Raw genomic sequence first — 22992 nt, 5'->3', positions numbered from 1 at the left:
ACTCATTATGACTAGAAAGAGGGCCTACAAGTGATATGGCAGCCTGTCCATTAAACATTTTCAGACGTCAATGGCAACAAAGATGGAGGGATTCCAGATAAGCTAAAGACATTTTTATGTTTTAATAAAACCCATTTTTGAAATACTTGAGCTCTTAGATGATTGAACTCACTTCTTAGCTTTCAACTACTCTCCTACAAGACAATTAAATGTGGCTATTGGCCTACCATTATAGGGCTGAAGTTTGGGCCTAGATGCTAACTTCCATAAAAACCATCTTACTAAATAATGACCATTATACTATGTATAAATCAAATCTTTACTTACCTTTGCCCTCTGGGATGTTGCCTTTGGGACATCTTGAGGCAATGGTCTCAAACAAAGCATTCACTGCAGTTGAGACTTCAACCAATGCATTACAATGGTCCATCAAAAGCAGCAATGTAGAATCTGAGTTTAATTTTAAAGTAGGAAAAACAATTAAAATGAGACCAACTAAGACTTACTTCCATGTCACACAATAAAGAAAACCTGGCTAATGTGCAACTCGATAAACAGTTGAGCCAAATAAGAATATATATTTAGAAACATCTTTAGAGTGCTGAACCCTTTCTTGTAATTTGAGTAGGAAGCATACGAAGGTGATAAATGTGCAACAGTATATTAAATATTTGGGGCTAGTGGCACACTCGTAGTTTTTAGGTGTTCAATCCTCATCGATTTTTTAACCCAACCATTTGATGCTGGACACTGAAAATGGGAGGCTATACATAAGAGAAACAGGTATCTGTTCTGCTGGATTTCGTGCCAACATTGCTTTATATCCACATATTCACAACCCAAAGTCTCACTTTCCGACTACAAACAGACCTGCACATGGGATTGTGCTCACAATACCATGATGTTAACAATAATTATAAGAAAACGGACTTTGCTCCTGGATTGCCATGGACTTACAATCAACAGAATCTGACTTTACTGCTTGTGAGGCTTTAACCCGGCTATACTATGAAGATGTATGGCATCGCTGAAGGAGGATGCAGCTTTGGGTGCAAACAAAAAAAATATCCCTCAAATTAGGTTTGAACACATATGTAATTATTTATTGATCTGAGAATCCATACAAGGTAAACAAATGTTTACAATATCATATACAGTAAAGCGCTTCCAGGGTTTAAAAAAATGATTGTCACTCACCGTGCTTCACAGAATAAAAATGTTTTTTTCTTAAATGAATAAATAATATGATGAGTTCAAATTAATATTTACAGTAAAAACAAATAAAAAAGCTTTGGATATATTAATTTCTTCATGATTCTGTACTTCTCATTATTTATCAAGTGGAATTTTTCCACATTTTCCTCTAAAACAATACAAATCTCAAAGAAACTATAAGTCAACGAGGCTAACATGATTTTTTTTTTTTTACATTTGAATTTGTTAGTTTCGGTAAGCGACATACATATCTCATGGTGAATCTGTCAGGAATACAAATACAGCAAAAATAATACTTTGTCATTCATAATGCCAGATCGCATCCTTCACGTAACGAAAAATGTACATTAGGCTGAGACGAGGACATGGGATAACAGGCGACCAAAACAGAACAGAAAAATACAAATTCTTTCATAAGAATATATTTGTGCTCTTTCATTTGCCAGCTGGCTCTGCTGTGCCATCAAGTTGAGAGTTACGAGTGCATCGGGGTGTCCAAAACCGGTTCACGTCGAGTTTTGTCAAGCAGCAGCATTACAGCAGGAAATGGGCAGTGCAAAGCAGTTTTATAAACAGGTTTTTGGGCTCATAAAAAAAGAGCCAATTTTACAAAGCAAATAAAGCAGACCACAAAGAAGTCCCATTTTATGTATATAAAATGTTAGGACGCAAATTTCTTTGTTCACTGTGGAGGTGGACGAGTTGGTCTAAGGATTTTGTTGCTGCTTTGGCCATCAGCCTAAATTCAAGTATTCCAAAGCCACTTCGTAGCAGAACTTGTATTGATCCTGTTAAAATAAAAATAGAGATCTAACTATTCAATTTCCTCAACTAAAACATTCACGCATTGTAATACAGGATTTGGGGACACTTTTCAAAAATAGAGGAACCGAAAACATGGCAATGACAGTTTCCCATTCATTCAAATGCCTGGTAGCATAAGTGCAAAGATTGACCACGCTTAGAAAACAAATATTAAAAAAGCTTTCATTACAGACCAATAAGCTCAACAAGTGAAACAAATTAAAACGAATCAACTTACTACGTTCCGGCTGTTAATTTTATTTACATGCATGTTTCCTATAAAGTCTGAGTTGAGCAATATATAATATGTGGGATTATCTGGCAAAAATTATGATGGAGGGCAGGCAAACCCATAAAGTCAAATCACCTCTGGCAATCAAATAAGGTGAATCGGTGAAGAAGTGAAGAATTAAGTAATGGGTCCTAAAAAGTCACTTTCTACAAATCTGTAAAACTTCATCGTCTTTATTATAGCAAACCTATAAGACACTTTATTGAATTAAAAAAATCACTATTAAAAACCTGCTGATTTGAAACTTGTTCTGTCCTATATAATAGCCTACTATCCCGCCACAACGGGCTATAGCGGCCATTAAAGGCCAGCTCCAGCGTTAAACAAAGAAGCTGGCCTTTATTACATTCCAATGTTCTAATGCATGGTTAATTAGATTAGTCTTTGAATTGAGCAGAATTGTTATCTATTAAATTGTACTTACACAGCTGAGTTGTAGAGTAATGTTTTGGACTGAGATTGATCATTTTTTAGAACATAACAGCAAACCGTATGAAAAGGGACTAGAAATTATGTGCATTCAAAATTAAACAAGAACTGAATGACTGCTTTCTGAAAACCATCGGACTGAAGGTGCATGACTGATCTACAATCACTTTATAAATCTATGGGGGTTATTACAACTTTGGACGGATATACCACCAGCCGTATTACGAGTCCATTATATCCTATGGAACTCGTAATACGGCTGGTGGTATATCAGTCACTTTACCGTCACTTTTGGGACGGATTAACACCTCCTCCAAAGTTGTAATAACCCCCTATGTCCGAGAGACCTGCCACTGGACTGGCTATTTGTGGAAACAACTTTGCCAGTCACTGAATGGGGAAAATCAGATGTGTGGCAAATTAAGCAAAAGTTATCATTGGTGAATTGAGTAACAGAGGAATCAGAGTAAGAAATATTCATGCTTGCAGGTGGCTGTGATTCAGTTACACTGTTAGGACAGATTGCTTTTTATTAATATCTGCAGAGGGCTTTGAAAACTGGAAGCAAAAGCATAATTTCAAGGTTTCAGTATTCCACAGGGCTAGGGGAGAGGCAATATGTAAATGCTTCCTCAAACGCTCTTCTTAAATTCTTTAAAATGCACAAATCACAATCTAAGTGTAATGCTCCAATCTAGGAAAAATTCTGAGAGACAAATCTACATCTCCCAATCTTTGGAAGTCTTAAGTAAAAATAATAAAAATATTATATTTTGTTATCCTAAGAAGTACTAGAAACTTGTTTAATAAATTTCTTACTTCAAAATGGACATATCACATCCATCTTACTGTTCACATATGACGATTCTATTTTCCATATGAACTATGGTTGGTGTTTCAATTTCATTAAAGGCTATTGGTGCTGGTGTAGCAGGGTTTCTTCGTGGCACTATCTCTCCCCCTCTAAGTATCTTCCTCACAGTATGAAACCTACATTTGGTTAGTTCTATTGAAACAATTTCGTTATAACGTTCATATTTCCTTCTATTATTAGTATCATAGAAATTCTTTTATTGAGACATCAGTGTTAAATTTGTGGTGGGATTTGGTTCTTGCAAATTTCCCATTCAGAATTCATAAGTGGCAACAACATATGGTTCCCAATTTTGGCTATCACTTGCTATATATACTATCTCAATATGGGAATTTGCTCACTTGCTGTGAGTGAAGATTGTTAGTATTGAGTGGTGTGTCACAGTTTTGGCTTCTAGTTCACAAAGCAGTAAGAAACATTTTTATTTTTTAGCTCTCATTCCTGAAGACAGATATACAAGCAGGCTCATGAATATTCATACTTCTCCTTGCCTTATCACTTGCATTTAATGGTAGTTTGCATTTACACAAATAAACAAACATTTCTTAACCTCTTAGACAGGAGTATAAGCTGCCCTATTTCACAGCACTTCCGTGTTTGAAAAGATTAAGAGCTATGACAAATTCCTTTATAACTCCCTGGATTCTAATGTGAGTGTTATATTCTTTACACATGACTGTATTTAATAAACAGATTTTCAAGGGTAATTCAGCAAAAGATTTAAGCAGCCACTAACAGAGAAACCTTATGTTAAACAAGAAGCTATAAAGGTAAAGAAAATAAAAGCACAGGTAAAAGGCTTTATCTCCACCTACAGGTCACTGGTCAAAGTGACTAAACATAAGTACACAAATATGATCAGAACACTCTTTTTGAATAAAACATATGTTTTGATTAGTATTAAAACACATTATTTTGTGGGATATATCAGAGTAGGTGCACCCTCAAAAGCGTTTCTAAAAGCAAGAAGTATAAGTAAGTAATTAAAACATAGAAAGAGATGGAATTTAATGAAGTTACAGTCCTCTGCAATTGATCAGAGAATAGTTATAAACTCCCTAAAAATATTCAAGTTACTGGGTAAATAGTAATATGTCACATCAAGCATTTATTGCACAGATCCTAGGTGAAGAAATTGACGTTGTTGTAGTTCTGCAAGGACCCAGAAAGAGACTACCTTGCATTAATTTGTGTTGCTATAGTTGTGGTGTAACTAATGCCAATGAGTTATCTGTATGTGGAATTGTGTAATAGACCACTAGATTGCTGGCCTCTTTCTATGAGTAGTGATTACTGTGATCTCCAAACCAGGAGGAGCTTGGCTTTTGACAAAAAGCTCTAAGTCAGTTTTATTTATAAATGAAGGGCAATTTCTATGCCATGATTTTAGATAAAGATTTTCCACCTGCTAATCTTTTTATAGTCATAATGATCAAACAGGGGTCAAAAAGTATAGGCTGTTATTTAAACCAGGGTGTTTTGTAGAATGATTTAATCTATACAAGCTTCCACTTCCTTAGTGATAACGCCAATACATTCTGGGAAAACAATTAAACAGGGTTTAGCTTAAAACCCCTGAGTGCGGAGTAAACATTTTTTATCTTTATCACATCCCCACCTCCCCCTTCCCACAGATGGGAAAAAGTCAGAGAGGCCGAATGGGCCACCACTCTCCAGGTCAGCAAACCCATCCTCTCTGGCAATCTCACACAAGATGCAGACAATCTCTCTGAATGGAACATCAGTGGTGCCAACAAAGTCACCTCTGTAACGAGCTCCGCCCCCCAGGAGATCCAGCAAACCCACAAGGTGGTTTTCCCCCAAACTACACACACTCAAGAGACAATGCAAAAGGCTAGAAAGTCGGTGGCATTGTAGAAGGGACCCCGAAAACTGGGCCACTTTCAAAGGTGAGCTGAACAAATTTGATCTCCACCTCAAAGAAGCAAAAATGATCACCCTAATCAGCCACACCAAGGACAGCACTAACCGTCTGAAGGAACTCTCAAGATCGTCAAAGAGTTCTCCTACACAGAAGCCACTGAAAACACAATCCAACCTACCAAGGCCCTTTGCGATTCACTAGCCAATTGCTTCAATGACAAATTCACAGCCATCTACAGAAACTTTCAACTCCAACCCACCAGCATCGAACGCCTTCTGGACCCAGTCTGAGGACTTCCCCAGTCACCACATCACAGACTGAAAGCCACTGTCCATCTGGGAAACAGCCACCCTCATGACCTCAACCCTCTCTGACTCACCCAATGACCCTTGCCCACATTACATCTTCAACCTGGGCCAGAAGGAAATCAGCAGCATCCTCCGTCCCATCTTCAACACCTCCATCTGCACTGTCACTATCACTGAAGCATTGAAACAAGTAGAGGTCAAGCAAGTCGCTCCTGAAGAAACGGAAATTGGAATAAGGAAGAAGTCTAAAGTACTGTGGTCTGATAGCCTTGTCTACAACCTTCAAGGAGACTGTAGGACTTTTCGTGGGGACTGACCCAGGAAAAGTAACGTTATTCTCTACTATGGGTGTGCGAGCTGAGATTTTCTTGATAATTTGTTTAGTCTTTACATAATCGGATTTACAGATTAATGTGTGAATTAATTTAATAATAATACTGTGTTTAAGAGAAATGTGACTAATTGGATGGCCACCATCATGCGTAAAGCCTATATTTTGTTCTTCACACTAACTTAAGCTGATGAAATTACTCTATCTTTACTAGAGTGTGTGTTTCTTAACTAAAGTAAATGTCAGAATTAAATGAGTATTTAGTGGCCTCTGCTGGACTGAAGTAGAAGCAGATGCGAGGTCACTGTGCAAATGCAAGCTGTATAAAATGTTCTAGTGTGTTCAGTAGTTTGACTGACTTCATTGTTTGAAGATATGTTTCAAACTTGTATGTCTTTCCTAGAGGGAAAAGAAAATTGTTCGATAATCATTTTCCTGTGACTTCGTATTCCGGTGGAGTGAAAACAATGGATCCACAGATGAGACTGGAGAAGAGGAAGCACAGAATACTAATGTATTAGTTTAAATGTCATCAATGAAATAACAGCAAATAGAAGACTTTGGAGTTAACTAATTGTATAATTTTGATATCTGTTAAAGTTCTGATTGGTCATAACTTTCTCACCTCATACTTTATCCAACCATTTTAATTTAACAAGTTGAATTTAATGTTCAGTCACTGTGGTCATTCTGGCATTCCTTGGGCAGATGCTCTTTGTCCATGTTCCAGATTCCTGGGTTCCTGAGGCTTACTTTATGATCTATCACTTTGACATTCCATGTTTTCCCAGATAGTCTATTGACTCTCTGGTACTTTATCAGTGTATGACTGTTCAATTACTGAACTTATGCTTAGATGGTTTGGTGTTTCTTATAGTCCCAATTCTAAATCATCAACCCCTACCCTTATGCATGTTCCTGTCCTGATGTTGGTGCCTGATGTTGCTGTCCCACTGACGAAGTAGAGATTGTTGCTAATTACCATGTTAATTTGGTAAATGTATGAGCTGTGAATTGTTATTTGTCTTTTGTTTTTCAGGTACCAGCTGCAAATGTTTATTACTGCTGCATTATTTTTGATAGTGCCATAGATGGATGTTTTCTAAATTTGTGTTACTAAAACTTTTACCTGAAGCCCAACATGTTAATGCTAATTAGTGGTTAGTGAGGTGTTACTCATATGCTCATGAACTGTTGTTGATATTTCTGTGTCTTATTATCAGATGTATTCAATTTTCCTGGCTCAGATTTTATTGCTATGGTTTTGTGTAATAACCATTGAGACAATTTCTCTTTATGCATTGATTAAACTGAGATATATCTGGCGTTCGAATCAGCCTTTATTGGTTCTCTATATGTATCATTTGTGTTTGAGAATTCTTTTCGTGACTTTAGTGTTGTTGATATAGGGAAATAAATCATTAACTTCTTACTAAACTGGTGTGATTATTGGAGTTGAATTGTTTATCATATGTCATATGCGATGTTTATGTCATATTTTGAATGACATTTTCTCTAAAAACAGATTTGGTTCATCGACCTAGTGTGTGAAATCCACTGTCTAGTCTCTTATGACTAAAATATAGCTAGGGTTTCTCCGCGTCAACAGTTTTGGTAGCAGAGTTCAGTTACATATATTTTTGGATGATGTCATTGCTTGTGTCATACATTGTGACAATGAATTGGTGTGTTTTGAATATTATTTTTGAAAATGTTGTTCAAATTTGATAAAATGAGTTACTAAATGACTTAAGTGACTTTCCCCGGTCCTTGGAGGTTCTCTAAGTTGGTAGGGTATGTTCTCAGAGTTCTGTTGTTAGATTGAGTGAATAGAATATGCGCTTGCACAGCTTTATCTAATTTGCAGTTGATTGAGTTATTTGTGAGTTTGCGTACTGCAGAAGAAGAAATAATGTTAAAAAGAGAGTTGGCATACTCTGAAGTAGGTGAGTAGGGAAGTCGGCAAACTTCACATGTGTGTGGTGCTTGGTGCTCGGAAAAATTGTCCACATGGTTATTGATAAGACGGACCTACTCTTAGGTCTAAGACTCTGGAGTATATTGAAAAGTGTAATGAAGATACTTGGTTTTTGTTGTAATTTGTCTATTTAGTAGATCAATCGGCGTGGTTGGTAAGTCGAGTTTGCGAGTTATATTGAGTGTTTGGGAATTTTCCACTGAGATTTGGCAAGTTCTATGTGCACCAGGACTGTCTTCATTGATCAGGTGAGGGGGAAATTTGCAGGTCGAATTTTGCTAGCGAATCTGGGGAACTGAGAAAATAGAATAACTGTAAGAGCGAACACAGACAGTGAAATTTAGAAGGTTCCTGAAGCGATTGTGTTACCCTACCTGTAGTAAATAAACACATTTGTTTTCCCTTTGTTTTGAAGAAGTGCTCGTGATAAATTTTTGCATTAAATTTGAATATTTTCAGATTAGGAAGACAAGCTGCAAGACTTTGTCAACTGCTGTGTGTAGGTGTGACGTCAGTTTTGTGCTGCACTGGGATAGGTTGGTTAGTGAGAAGGGTCGCGTACGGATTGGTGGACCATTGTGAACCATAATTGGATGAGAAGGGTGTTGAAGAGGATTGTGCGATTGGATTCACTTCCTGTTTATCGATTTTTTGGAATACAATTTGAGAAAATTAAGTTTTTTAAAGCTTTTAAAGGTTAAAGGTGCTCTTAGAGGAGATGAGTATACTTCGGCAAGGGAAGGAGAAGATTGTCCACCAGAAGGTACTCCGGCATATATATAGTAATTGAGAAGAAAGGTACCAGAACATGTCTTTGGTTAAACACTGGATTAGGATTACAAAGAAGGAATGTTGTTCAGATTTTTCTGAAAATGGTACATTTAGGGGGTTATTCTAACTTTGGAGGAGTGTTAATCCGTCCCAAAAGTGACGGTAAAGTGACGGATATACCACCAGCCGTATTACGAGTTCCATAGGATATAATGGACTCGTAATACGGCTGGTGGTAAATCCGTCACTTTTCCGTCACTTTTGGGACGGATTAACACCTCCTCCAAAGTTAGAATAACCCCCTTCGTTTTGGAGAATTTGAGGCAGAAGATGTATGGTCTAAGGCCTCCACCAAGACCAGCTCAGTTCAAAGCCTTAGCGATCTGGGAGCTAGTAGCTTTACAGCAGCAATCTTTGAAATTTGAGAGAAGAATGAGAAGGGCAGAAAAAAGTCACTAGCGGAAGCTAGATGGGAAGTGAGCAGAGACAGTTGAGACTCAATACCTTACAAGGTGTTAGATAGTTTCGAGCAATGTCAAAAAACAATGAGAAAGAGACAAACATGTTTTCAAAGAAGTCTAAAAAAAAGGTTCTTCAGCAGTTGAAGAGCAGACATCAAAGAGCCTAAAAGGGATTTGTTTAATGATGATGAATCAGATGTTGATGAGTTTATTACACAGATTTTGAGAAATTGACCACCACCATATGTGGCTCAAAAGGGTTCAAGTACAAGTGGTATAAATCCTACTGCACCAATACCAGCTGTAGTGACACAGAGTTCAGTTCACAGTGACCAGAACTCAACTGAGAGCTCTGTAAGGGTTAGTCCTAGCGTGAATCAAAATTCAGGACAGAGTTCAAAGAGCTCAGGCCAAAATATTCCTTTAGTGCAAATACCGATGCAGAGTAGCTTTTATCAGTCAAAAGACAATAGACAGCTACAAGAGATTAATGTTCCTACGATTTATCCAGATGTTCCAATTGTGAAAACAACTACTAATTTAGTGTTACATTTGTGTCAGAATCCACAGGACCCGAGATTGATTCAGAAAGAGCCTACTCTGATATTAGTACCACACATGCAGAATATGGGAATAATGCAGTCTCAGAATGTACAAACCAGGAGCTCAGATATGATTTCAGCACCAATTACATTTGGTCCACCTATGCCTTTGTATGTTCAGGGCAGCAGGGGTGTAGCGAATCAAGGAGTTCAAAGTCAGAATGGAAACATTGGGTTAATGTCATCCATAGGACAGACCCTAAACAAGTCAAGATCCTTAATAGATTTGACTTCTGTTAGAAATTCTGGAATAACTGGATCATGAAGTGGCCAGGAGAGGAGATTGTTAACACCGCAATGTGTGAGTCCAATGCAGCAGCTGTTACAGAGTGTTCAGCCTGATAATATTTTATTAAAGGGTCTGACTACAAAGGAAATAATTAAGTGGTTAGAAGATCTGAGTGTTTCAAAAGCCCCAGAGAATCAAAGTAAGGGAAATGAAAATGTCACTTACCCAGTGTACATCTGTTCGTGGCATTAGTCGCTGCAAATTCACATGTTTCGCACAGTCCGCTGCCTGGTGTTGGGCTCGGAGTATTACAAGTTGTTTTTCTTCGAAGAAGTCTTTTTTGGTCACGGGACCGAAGGACTCCTCCCTCTTCGGCTCCATTGCGCATGGGCGTCGACTCCATCTTAGATTGTTTTCCCCGCAGAGGGTGAGGATGGAGTTGTTTGCTATAAATAGTGCCCATGCAATGGAGTGAATACGTATGTACATAAAAAGTTTATAATAATTATTTACAAATGTACAAATGTTTAAGATTTAAGATCTACTTCTAAACGGCTACAGGCTTCCCGGGGAGGCGGGAGGGCACATGTGAATCTGCAGCGACTAATGCCACGAACAGATGTACACTGGGTAAGTGACATTTTCAGTTCGATGGCATATGTTGCTGCAGATACACGTGTTTCGCATAGACTATAAAGCAGTTACCTCCCCTAAAAGCGGTGGTTTAGCCTGTAGGAGTTGAAGTAGTTTGGAATAATGTTCTTAGTACAGCTTGGCCCACTGTAGCTTGTTGTGCATTTAGTACGTCTACACAGTAGTGTTTAGTAAATGTATGAGGCGTAGACCAGGTTGCAGCCTTACATATTTCGCTCATAGGAATGTTTCCTAGAAAGGCCATTGTAGCACCTTTCTTTCTGGTTGAGTGTGCCTTTGGTGTAATAGGCAATTCTCTTTTGGCTTTAAGATAGCATGTTTGAATACATTTGACTATCCATCTAGCAATGCCTTGTTTAGAGATTGGATTTCCTATGTGTGGTTTTTGAAAAGCTATGAACAGTTGTTTTGTTTTCCTGATTAGCTTTGTTCTGTCAATGTAGTACATTAGTGCTCTTTTGATGTCTAATGTATGTAGTGCCCTTTCAGCCACGGAATCTGGTTGTGGGAAGAACACTGGCAATTCTACTGTTTGATTTAAATGGAATGGTGAGATTACTTCTGGTAGAAATTTTGGATTTGTTCTTAGAACTATTTTATTTTTGTGTATTTGAATAAATGGTTCTTGTATGGTAAATGCCTGTATTTCACTTACTCTTCTGAGGGATGTGATTGCAATGAGAAATGCGACTTTCCAGGTTAGATATTGCATTTCACAGGAATGCATGGGTTCGAAAGGTGGACCCATGAGTCTTGTTAAGACGATGTTAAGGTTCCATGAAGGAACTGGTGGTGTTCTTGGTGGTATAATTCTTTTTAGCCCTTCCATGAATGCTTTAATAACTGGTATTCTAAATAGAGACGATGAATGAGTAGTTTGTAGGTAAGCAGATATTGCTGCGAGGTGTATTTTTATAGATGAAAAAGCGAGATTCGCTTTTTGCAAATGTAGTAAGTATCCCACTATGTCCTTTGTAGAGGCATGCAATGGTTGGATTTGATTGGTATGGCAGTAGCAAACAAATCTTTTCCACTTAGATGCATAGCAGTGTCTAGTGGAAGCTTTTCTAGCTTGTTTTATGACCTCCATACATTCTTGTGTGAGGTCTAAGTGTCCGAATTCTAGGATTTCAGGAGCCAAATTGCCAGATTCAATGATGCTGGGTTTGGATGCCTGATCTGTTGTTTGTGTTGTGTTAACAGATCTGGTCTGTTGGGTAGTTTGACATGCGGTACTAGTGAAAGGTCTAGTAGAGTTGTATACCAAGGTTGTCTTGCCCATGTGGGTGCTATCAGTATGAGTTTGAGTTGGTTTTGACTCAACTTGTTTACTAGATATGGAAGGAGAGGGAGAGGGGGAAAAGCGTATGCAAATATCCCTGACCAACTCATCCATAGAGCATTGCCTTGTGATTCGCGGTGTGGGTACCTGGATGCGAAGTTTTGGCATTTTGCGTTTTCTTTTGTTGCGAACAAATCTATCTGGGGTATTCCCCAAATTTGAAAGTACTTGTTCAGAACTTGGGGGTGAATTTCCCATTCGTGGACTTGTTGGTGGTCTCGCGAAAGGTTGTCTGCTAGTTGGTTTTGGATCCCTGGAATAAATTGTGCTATTAGGCGAATGTTGTTGTGAATCGCCCACTGCCATATTTTTTGTGTTAGGAGACACAATTGTGTTGAGTGTGTTCCTCCTTGTTTGTTTAAATAATACATTGTTGTCATGTTGTCTGTTTTGACAAGAATGTATTTGTGTGTTATTATGGGTTGAAAGGCTTTTAACGCTAGAAATACTGCTAACAGTTCTAGGTAATTGATATGAAATTTTGTTTGGTGTACATCCCATTGTCCTTGAATGCTGTGGTGATTGAGGTGTGCTCCCCACCCTGTCATGGAAGCATCTGTTGTTATAACGTATTGAGGCACTGGGTCCTGAAATGTCCGCCCTTTGTTTAAATTGTTGCTGTTCCACCATAGAAGCGAGAGGTATGTTTGGCGGTCTACCAACACCAGATCTTGAAGTTGACCCTGTGCCTGTGACCATTGTGATGCTAGGCACTGTTGTAAGGGTCGCATGTGTAGTCTTGCGTTTGGGACAATGGCTATGCATGATGACATCATGCCTAGAAGTTTTAGCACAAATTTTGCTTGTATCTTTTGGTTTGGAAACATAGCACTTATTACCTTGTGGAATGCTTGCACTCTTTGTGGACTTGGAGTGGCAATTCCCTTTGATGTGTTGATGGTTGCTCCTAGATATTGTTGTGTCTGACACGGTTCGAGGTGTGATTTTGTATAGTTGATGGAGAAACCCAGTTTGTGAAGGGTTTGTATGACATATGTGGTGTCGTTTGTGCTCTTTTTTACTGTGTTGGTCTTGATTAGCCAATAGTCTAGGTAAGGAAACACATGTATCTGTTGTCTCCTGATATGTGCTGCTACTACTGCTAGACATTTTGTGAATACTCTTGGTGCAGTTGTTATTCCGAATGGCAACACTTTGAATTGGTAATGTATTCCTTTGAATACGAACCTTAGGTACTTTCTGTGAGAAGGGTGTATCGGTATATGAAAGTACGCATCTTTTAGGTCTAATGTGGTCATGTAATCTTGCTGTTTGAGCAGTGGAATGATGTCTTGTAGTGTGACCATGTGAAAGTGGTCCGATATGATGTAGGTATTTAGTGTCCTGAGATCTAATATTGGTCTTAATGTTTTGTCTTTTTTTGGAATTAGAAAGTACAGGGAGTAAACTCCTGTGTTTTTTTGTTGTACTGGTACTACCTCTATTGCATCCTTTTGCAGTAGTGCTTGAACTTCTAGTCCTAAAAGTTCTAAATGTTGTGGTGACATTTTGCGTGTTTTTGGAGGGATGTTTGGAGGGAATTTGTGGAATTCTATGCAATAGCCATGTTGGATTATTGCTAATACCCAATTGTCTGTTGTAATCTGCTGCCAAGATTGGTAGAATTGGCTTAGTCTTCCCCCCACTGGTGTTGAGTGAAGGGGTTGTGTGACTTGAAAGTCACTGTTTAGGTGGAGGTGTTTTTGGAGTCTGGAATCTTCCCCTACTCCTTGGGAATTGACCCCCTCTATATCCCCTGAAACCTCCCCTTTGGAATGAACCCTGATATGGTGTGGTTCTTGTTTGTTGGCTGGTGGTGTCTGTGGGTTGGCCACGAAACCCCCCTCTAAATGGAGTTTTTCTAAAAGAGCCTCTGCTCTGCGGGGAGTAGAGTGCGCCCATGGCTTTGGCCGTGTCTGTGTCCTTTTTAAGTTTTTCAATGGCTGTGTCCACTTCGGGGCCAAAAAGTTGTTTTTCGTTGAAGGGCATATTAAGGACAGCCTGCTGGATTTCAGGTTTGAAGCCTGAAGTGCGGAGCCAAGCGTGTCTCCTTATGGTGACAGCAGTGTTGACTGTTCTCGCTGCAGTATCGGCTGCGTCCATTGAAGAGCGGATTTGATTGTTTGAGATCGTTTGTCCCTCTTCAACTATTTGTTGCGCCCTTTTTTGGTATTCCTGGGGAAGATGGTCTATGAGAAGTTGCATCTCATCCCAGTGTGCGCGGTCATATCGGGCCAGCAGCGCTTGAGAATTTGCGATGCACCACTGGTTGGCTGCCTGTGATGCTACTCTTTTTCCTGCCGCATCAAATTTTCTGCTTTCTTTGTCCGGAGGTGGGGCGTCGCCAGATGTATGGGAATTTGCTCTTTTGCGAGCTGCCCCTACTACTACGGAGTCAGGTGGTAACTGCGAAGTAATAAACACTGGGTCTGTGGGTGGTGGTTTGTATTTCTTATCCACCCTTGGGGTGATGGCTCTTGATTTTACGGGCTCTTCAAAAATTTGTTTTGCGTGCCGTAACATCCCTGGTAGCATTGGGAGACATTGATATTGGCTATGTGTAGCCGAGAGGGTGTTAAATAAAAAATCATCCTCTATAGGATCGGAATGCAGTTGGACATTGTGGAATTCTGCTGCCCTAGCCACCAGTTGCGAGTATGAGGTACTGTCCTCTGGCGGTGACGGCTTTGTGGGGTATGAATCGGGATCATTGTCCGGCACTGGGGTGTCATATAGGTCCCAAGCGTCTTGATCCTGATTATCTTGACTTATGGTAGTTTGCGCTGGTGAGTGCATTGTGGCGGTGTTTGTGCCGGCGATGCCGGTTGTGGTGGAGAGGGCGGAGGCGTGACTTTTTTAACCACTTTGGCTTGTGGTTGTGCGTCATCCTTGAGAAGTCCGATCCTTCTTTTTCTCATTATTGGGGGAAGGGTTGATATCTTCCCTGTGTCTTGCTGGATGTACAGTCTCTTTTGTGTGTAGTCTGATTCTACACTTTGGAGCTCTTGTCCAAATCTGTGCATCTGGCCACTTATTCCTTGTTCCTCTGTGTAGGATGGAGGTGTGGAACTTTTCGGCGCCGAGAGAGAATCTTTTTTCGGCTTCGGCACCGACAGAATTTTTGTGGCTTTCGGCAGTGTGTCTCGGTGCCGATGTTTTTCGGTGCCGGCATCTTGTTTTTGCCTCTCGGAGCCGCTATCTCGGCTCCGAGGTTGCTCCATGGCGGTCCCTCGACCGGAGTCGGGTGTCTTCGCTATGGGCGTGCCCTTTTTCGGCGCCTTCGACGGGTCGCCGGTTTTATGGGTCGAGCCATGGCCTGTTGGCAGTGGCGTCCCCTGGGCTTTTGTCTTCTCGATGGTTTTAATTTTCGACGTCTTACTCACTGTTTGTTGCTGTTGTTCGACGTCGGAGTCTCCGGATTCTGATTCCGGAACCGAGAATGTTTCCTCTTCGTCGGCGAAACGTTGTTTTGTCGGCGTGGACGCCATTTGTAGACGCCTGGCTCTTCGGTCCCGGAGTGTTTTTCTGGACCGGAAGGCTCGACAGGCCTCACAGGTATCCTCCTTGTGCTCGGGGGACAAGCACAAGTTACAGACCAAGTGCTGATCTGTATAAGGATACTTACTGTGACATTTTGGGCAGAAACGAAACGGGGTCCGTTCCATCGGCTTCGATGTCGCACGCGGTCGGGCCGACCAGGCCCCGAAGCTACCCCAAAGTCTTCCGATGATCGGTGTCGATGTACCTAACTATCCCGATACCGAACGGAACAATACCGACGCTTTCTTCCGAGATTCTGACTAACTTTCCGAACCGAAACACGGAGCGAAAAGGAATACGTCCGAACCCGACAGCGGAAAAAAACAATCTAAGATGGAGTCGATGCCCATGCGCAATGGAGCCGAAGAGGGAGGAGTCCTTCGGTCCCGTGACCAAAAAAGACTTCTTCGAAGAAAAACAACTTGTAATACTCCGAGCCCAACACCAGGCAGCGGACTGTGCGAAACATGTGTATCTGCAGCAACATATGCCATCGAACTTAAGTTTTAAACAAAATGAGATTGTCAATGGAAGCAGGTGAACTTCTTGAAGGGACAATGAGAGTAAATGGACTTGAATCTTATACTGAAGCTCAGTTGAGATATTTGTGTTGATTAATTACAGTGGGGGCAGCTGAAGTGTATCAGCAATTTAAACAATTAGCAGACAAAAACAAAATAGATCTTATGAAAACAAAGAACCTGAACAGAAATTATAGATTACATTTTGAGACTGAAGATTTTGAACACATGAGATTTGCAGGGATCAAAAACACATCTTAGAGAGTTACTCGAAAGAGTGCAAATCTGGAGAGCATTAGAAAAATGGGAAGGCAGATTGGTCAAGAAAAAAGAAAGACAGAGGAAAGGTTCAGATACGCCTCTTGTAGATATAACACAAACAAAAGAACCAGTAAAAAACGTTGCCAATGAGAGAGACTCCAGGAGGGAATTTTGTACATGTACCTTGGAGCAGAAGTGATATTTTGTCATTTACAAATGATTACCCCAGGTTGAGAGAAAAACCAGTGGAATGGTATCAGCAGCCAGATAGGTTTGTGAAATTTGCAAAATGCCTGTGGGAAGACTTAAATACTCTATTTGAGATAGTTGTTCCAGCAGATTGGTGGACTGAGGGTAAAAGGAGTGTAGATTGGCCTCCAGGTGAACCGCAAAGAGATCAGAAAACATGTGCACAATCTCCTGAAGTAATGAAACATTACTATAAGATCATTGAGTTCCTGAAGACGAGAATTTCACTCAAAAACATTGATTGGCAATGCATAGATAGAATAGCTCAGGAAAAGAAAGAATCAATTCAGGCATACTATGAAAGGTTGTTAAAAGCGTTTAAACATTACAGTAGTACAGAAAAAAATTGAGCCGAAAGACATGATTAGTTTTGTGTTCAGGTTTGTCGAAGGACTGAGACCAGAGATTAGCCAGATGATTAAGAGTCATTTGATTTGTTGGGAAGCAAAACTGATTGATGAGGTGTTGAGGTATATGAAATACTGTAGTGATGAAACTGAATAGAAACAAAGAAAGTTGAAGGAGAAAGCGATAGTGATGCAGATTAAAGCTGCATAGACAGGATTCAAGGAAATTTTCAGCAACAGCAGCCGCAGGGAAATGGTATGTTTCAGTATCTAGGAAGAGGTAGAAGACGTGGTGGAATGACACTTCCAGTTGTTAGTTGAAGTGTGGATTTGAATTCTGTGATGATGCAAGTAGAGCAGCAGTGAAAAGAATGTTACCGTGTCATGTTTGAGGAGCAATTGGACATTGGAAACCGCGGTGCCCAATGCTAAATCAGGAAGGTGCTGTTCAACAGACAAATGGTATCAATACTTTTCAGCGCATGAGAGGGCCAAGAATGAGAGGTCAAATTCAGAATTTTCAGAATTATATGAATCCAATGCAGGGCTTCCAGCCCTTACAACGAATGCAGCATGTGCAAAATGTACAACCACAGGTACAACACGTCCCAGGTACAGCAGACACAGCAACACGTGCAGATGGTGCCTGCACAACAAATTCAAATGCCTAGACAATTGCAAATGCCGCAGAGCCCTATGGATCAGCAACTGGTGATGCTTTCTCAGGTGGTCACAAATCAGAAATTAAACCAGAGTGATAACACAGTACATCATTTTCCTTTACTTAGAGAGAATGAAATAAACTATGTATGGATGTTGGATAGTTCAGATGAGGAGGAGTATGTGATGGCTGCATCATTGGAAGTGGATCAGAGAGGTCCTTATGTTAAGGGAAAGGTGCATGGTCATGAAGTTTCTTTTCTGGTTGATAGTGGAGCTACACGCTCAACACTGAGATCTGTAGACGTTCCAGATTTACCCTTGTCAGGGAAGACAGTTCAGATTGTGGGAGTTGCAAACAAACTTTTGACAAATCCTATTACAGAACCAGCTATAGTTAAAATTGGTAATTTTAAGGGTTTTCACAAGTTTGTGGTTTGTGACTCAATTCCAGTGCCACTCCTAGGAAGAGATTTGTTGTGTAAAACAAGGTGTTCAATAACTTGCACAGATGAGGGTATCGAGATTCAGACAAACAGTGATGATGAAGATCCAACACTAGCTGTTAACAGAGTCAGTATCTGAAGAATTTACTTTGATTAGTTTTGATGAGCCAGAGGTTGAAGAAGCACCTTTGATTAGTTTCTTTCCAGTTTTTGAAATAAAAGATCTTCAGGTTGATTTGCAGAAGACTGTTAAGTCTAAAGTTTTGGATCTTTCAGGAAAGGATATTGGGTTAATCAAAGGAGTAGAACCAGTTAGGGTTGCAGTGAAACCTAATGTGGTTTTCCCTCAGACTCCACAATATCCAATGACAATTGAAGCAATCAAGGGTGTAAGACCTTTGATAGAGCAGTTTGTGGAGAAAGGAATTTTGAAAGAGGTGTTGAGTAGCCCATGTAATTCACTAATAATGGGTTTGAGAAAAACATGTAGGAAAATGTGTCTTGTTCAGGACCTATGGAAAATAAATGACATTGTGATTAAGTGTTGTCCAAGTGTGCCAAATCCAGCTGTGATTATGTTTCAGATCCAATGCTGTGATGCTGAATGGTTTACTGTGTTAGGCCTGTGTCAAGCATTTTTGCCCATACTTCTTCATGAGGACAGTAGATATCTCTTGTGTTTTAAATTCTTTAACAAAGTCTACCGTTGGTGTAGAATTCCACAGGGGTTTTCAGAGTCATGATCTATTTTCAACCAGATCTTGAAAAAGAACCTAGAGTCATTGATAATACCTTACCAATCGACATAGGTAAAATACCCTGATGATCTATTGATCGCATCAAAGACAAAGGACGGGTGTAAATATGATAAGACTGCATTGTTGAATTTCCTGGGAGACAATGGTCATAAATTGTCCCCCAACTAAGTTGCAGTATTGTCAGAGAAAGGTGAAATATTTGGGTCATCTAATTGAGAAAGGTATTAGGCGAATTTAGAGAGATAGAGAGTAGTGACAATTTTGAAGATGAAAGTACCAAGTACTCAAAAGGATGTGAGGATGTTTTTGGGAATGGTTGGGTATTGTTGCCAGTGGATTCCAAATTTTTCAGTCTTTCAAAGCCCTTACAGAGACTGATTCAAAGATGTTTCCGATTCTATAATGATGGATGCAACTTGTATGAAAGCGTTCAGTGATCTGAAAAAAATGTGTGTCAAGCTCCAGTTTTAGGTATGCCTGATTACACAAAGGGTTTCCTGTTGTTTTGACATGAACGTGATGCATGTTCTTTGTCTGTTTTGACTCAGACACATGGTGATGTCAACCATCCAGTAGCATATTTTTCAGCAACTTTGTACCCAGTTGCAGCAGCTTTACCAGGATGCTTGTGGGCCACTGCAGCAGTACAGCAGAGCATTGCTCAAAACGAGGATATTGTGATGGGTTACCCTCTTACTGTGATGGTTCCCTATTCAATAGGGATATTACTGACTCGTTCAAAGACTCAGTATCTGACCAGTTCTAGATTGACAAGATATGAGACTGTAATCTTGGGATCTCCCAGTGTGACTATCAAGAGATGTACAGTGCTTAATCCAGCAACTTTACTTCCGATTGAAAATGTTGGTTCAGATAAACTGGATGATACTGAAGATGATTGTTTGGAAATTACAGAGTTATGCACAAAACCCACAGCACCCCCTGCTTGGAAGACAATGATCAAATTATTCTTGCTGATGGTTCCTGCTTGAGAGATAATGTGGGCACTTTGAGAGCAGGATTTACAGTATGTACTGTCTCTGGCATACTGGAAGCTTCATGGCTTTGGGGAGTGTTTTCTGCACAAGTGGCAGAATTGGTAGCTCTTACTAGAGCATGCCAAATTTCGAGTCAGATGAAAGTGACAATCTACACAGATAGTCAATATGGCTTCAGCATTGTGCATGACTTTGGCCAAATATGGTCACAGAGAGGTTTCTTAACTTCTTCTGGTTCATCAATAAGAAATGGTGAGAAAATTCCTGAGTGGTTACAAGCTGTTCAGAAACCTGAGAAAATTGCTATGGTGAAATGCAGTGCACATCAGAGATCACAAGATTATGTGTCATTGGGAAATGCATATGCAGACCAGGTTGCAAGGATTTGTGTCTTGAATGGCATATCTTTCAAAGGAAATTGGGAATTGTTACCTGAAAATGATGAAGTGTATACGAATTTTACTATGCAAATTTTTGATACTTTGGAAGAGCTGAAGGCTCTACAAGATGTTTCTAAAGAAGAGCGCAAGGATTGGATCAACCTTAAATGTGTCCAGAGGGAGGATGATGTCTGGGTGACAGGAGAAGTGAAGGCAGTTCTGCCAAACAGTCTACTGACTCAAATGGCTAGATACTATCATGGTCAAGCACATATAGGGAGAGATGCAATTGTTCGATGTTTTAAGCAACAATGGTTTAATCCAAAGTTTAGACAAGTTGTCGAAGCAGTTTGCCATATATGCATCATTTGTCAACAAATGAACGTTGGCAAAGGGACGGTCTTCAATATGGGACATACTAGCATGGCAGGAGGACCACTTAGAAGAATGCAAATGGATTTTATTGAGCTGCCTGCATGGGCTAGTTTGAAGTATGTGTTGGTGATTGTGTGCATTTTCAGTCACTGGATTGAGGCTTACCCTACAAGGAGAAATGATAGTCTCACAGTAGCACAATTACTCCCGGTCTCTTTGGAATCAGACAGAGGAAGCCACTTCAACAATGAAGTGATAAAGTTGCTATGTTCAGCTTTAAACGTTGAACAAAAACTTCATTGCAGTTACCACCCAGAAGCATCAGGACTCAAAGCGCACACTGCCGTGATTGTGGGGACTCCAGGGCCCACACTACTTTGCACCAGGAAGCACTGTGAGGAGGGAGGAGCTTGTCACCAAGCGCTACTTAGTGCTGCTCCTCTATCGTGGTGCAGGACGCACATACTGCCCTGATTGTGGGAACTCCGGGGCCCAGACTGCCTTGCACCAGGAAGCGCTGTGAGGAGGGAGGAGCTTGTCACCAAGCGCTACTTAGCGCTGCTCCTCTACCGCAGCATGGGACATGGGCAGGCCATGCCCGGGCCAAGGGCGGGTCCATCCGTGCCCATCAGTGCCAGGAAGAGGCAAGGCCTTCCCTCTCAGCTCCTGACCCCTGCTTGCCATTTTTGACAATCCTTCCTTTATATAGCTCTATATAGTTGTATTATTCCTAATTCAATCTCGAACCTCCGTATTTTCTACTATAAATTTTTGTGTATTCAGGTACTTTTAGGGGATTGTAACGGGCAGAAACTTTGAGAAACAACTGGGCCTTGGGCAAAACTCCAAAAGTATGGGAAAGGGGAAAGCTGGTACTAAAACTTTAGGGCTGGGTGGAGCTAGAAAACTCCCCTGACATTCTGCGGAGAATTGTACTATGTCTCAAATCAATGATTTAATTGAGGAAGTAGAATGTTTGTTAGCTCCAAAGTCCAAAAATACTGGTGGGAAGGGGATCGCGAATCTGGTAAAGACATCAAGTCTTACTTTAAAACAGCTGATGAGTGATGCCTGATTTCTAAAGATAAGAGGAAGCAGTCGGGTAGCTGTATAGAGGAGAAACTTGTTCCAGCAATTGCTTTGACCCTACCTCAATTTGTCCAGGAATGCCCATTATCTACAATTGAGTTTGCTGTTGAGTGCACCAATCGGTTTACTCCATTACTGAGTCCTAGGCTTAGTAAATCCGTAAAACAAAGCGAGGCTAACAATAAAGGAGAGGAAACAACAGAAGTCCCTATTAGAGTGCTGTTAGTCCAGTTGAGGGGGGAAATCAACACTTTACGAGATTATATGAGCTCCCAGGGCATCTGTTGAATGAGAAACTAGATCACTTGACTACCCTAGTAGGGAAGTTAGAAACCTCTCATCCCTTGTTAGAACCAGTGCAGATCCCTGTGGTGACCACTCAACCCCCGAATAAACATGGCAATACAGGAAATGGAAAGAGGCATTAAAGTACATCTACTGGCAGCGCACCAGCGGAATGGCACCCTGCGGGATGTTTAAAACCAACCGTGTCAAAATGCCCGGGCTTTAATCAAATAGGAAGGCTAGAACAGCCTACGCCAGGCAGTAAAAGAAGTAGGGCCTAAGAGTTATATGAAACAGCAGAACGATTTTTCCAACTTAGAAAAGAGGACAGGCAGTATGACTTGTATCTGACAAATGTCCCGAAATTAACTCCAGGTAACAGAGAATCTCTTGACTCACTTACAAATAAAGTAATCCATTGGGTCAGGAAAACGCAAGAATGTAGTTCAATGATAAGAGAAGATATAAGATATGTTATGAGAATTCAAGGTACTAACTCAGGACAGGACTGTATAGGACTGAAATTGGTAAATCAAGAGTACTATCTCTTGAGAAAAGACCTAGGTCAGGATTAGCGTCACAGGTTAAAATTAGACTAGACATCCCTGTAGCTCCCACAGATTTTGAGGACAGGTTCACTCCTCCTTTCCCCCAACTGCCAAATCATGTTACCCAGGAGTCCACTGGGGAAATGTCAGATATTGATTAACAGTAGGTTCAACAGGTACCCATGGTAAGAAATTTTATTGCCAGTTGTAACAAACTGGCAAACTATAATTCTAATTCCGATTGGCCTAGAGAGAATACAAAGGGAGCGGGAATAAACATGAATCCTGGGCTGTGGAAGAAATGCTACGCAGCACCAATTTATATAACAGGAAGGGAATGGATACCTGTGAGGACGATAT

General features: G+C 40.4%; 1 protein-coding gene across 14 annotated transcripts in view; it reads right to left on the bottom strand.

The window, feature by feature from the left end:
* Positions 1-1076: 1076 nt before the first annotated feature.
* PTPRM (protein tyrosine phosphatase receptor type M) overlaps positions 1077-22992 on the bottom strand; it is a 1480454-nt gene continuing 1458538 nt past the window's right edge. For all 14 annotated transcript variants that reach the window (XM_069218824.1, XM_069218808.1, XM_069218810.1 and 11 more), the window contains one exon: positions 1077-2003. In XM_069218824.1, the coding sequence (XP_069074925.1) occupies positions 1950-2003 (54 nt within the window). In that variant the 3' untranslated portion in view covers positions 1077-1949. The remainder of the gene's footprint in view (positions 2004-22992) is intronic.

The sequence above is a fragment of the Pleurodeles waltl genome, chromosome 2_1 (assembly GCF_031143425.1).
Source record: "Pleurodeles waltl isolate 20211129_DDA chromosome 2_1, aPleWal1.hap1.20221129, whole genome shotgun sequence".
NCBI lineage: Eukaryota > Metazoa > Chordata > Amphibia > Caudata > Salamandridae > Pleurodeles > Pleurodeles waltl.
Note: the sequence above shows the minus strand (reverse complement) of the source record. Positions and strands in the feature narration are given on the sequence as shown.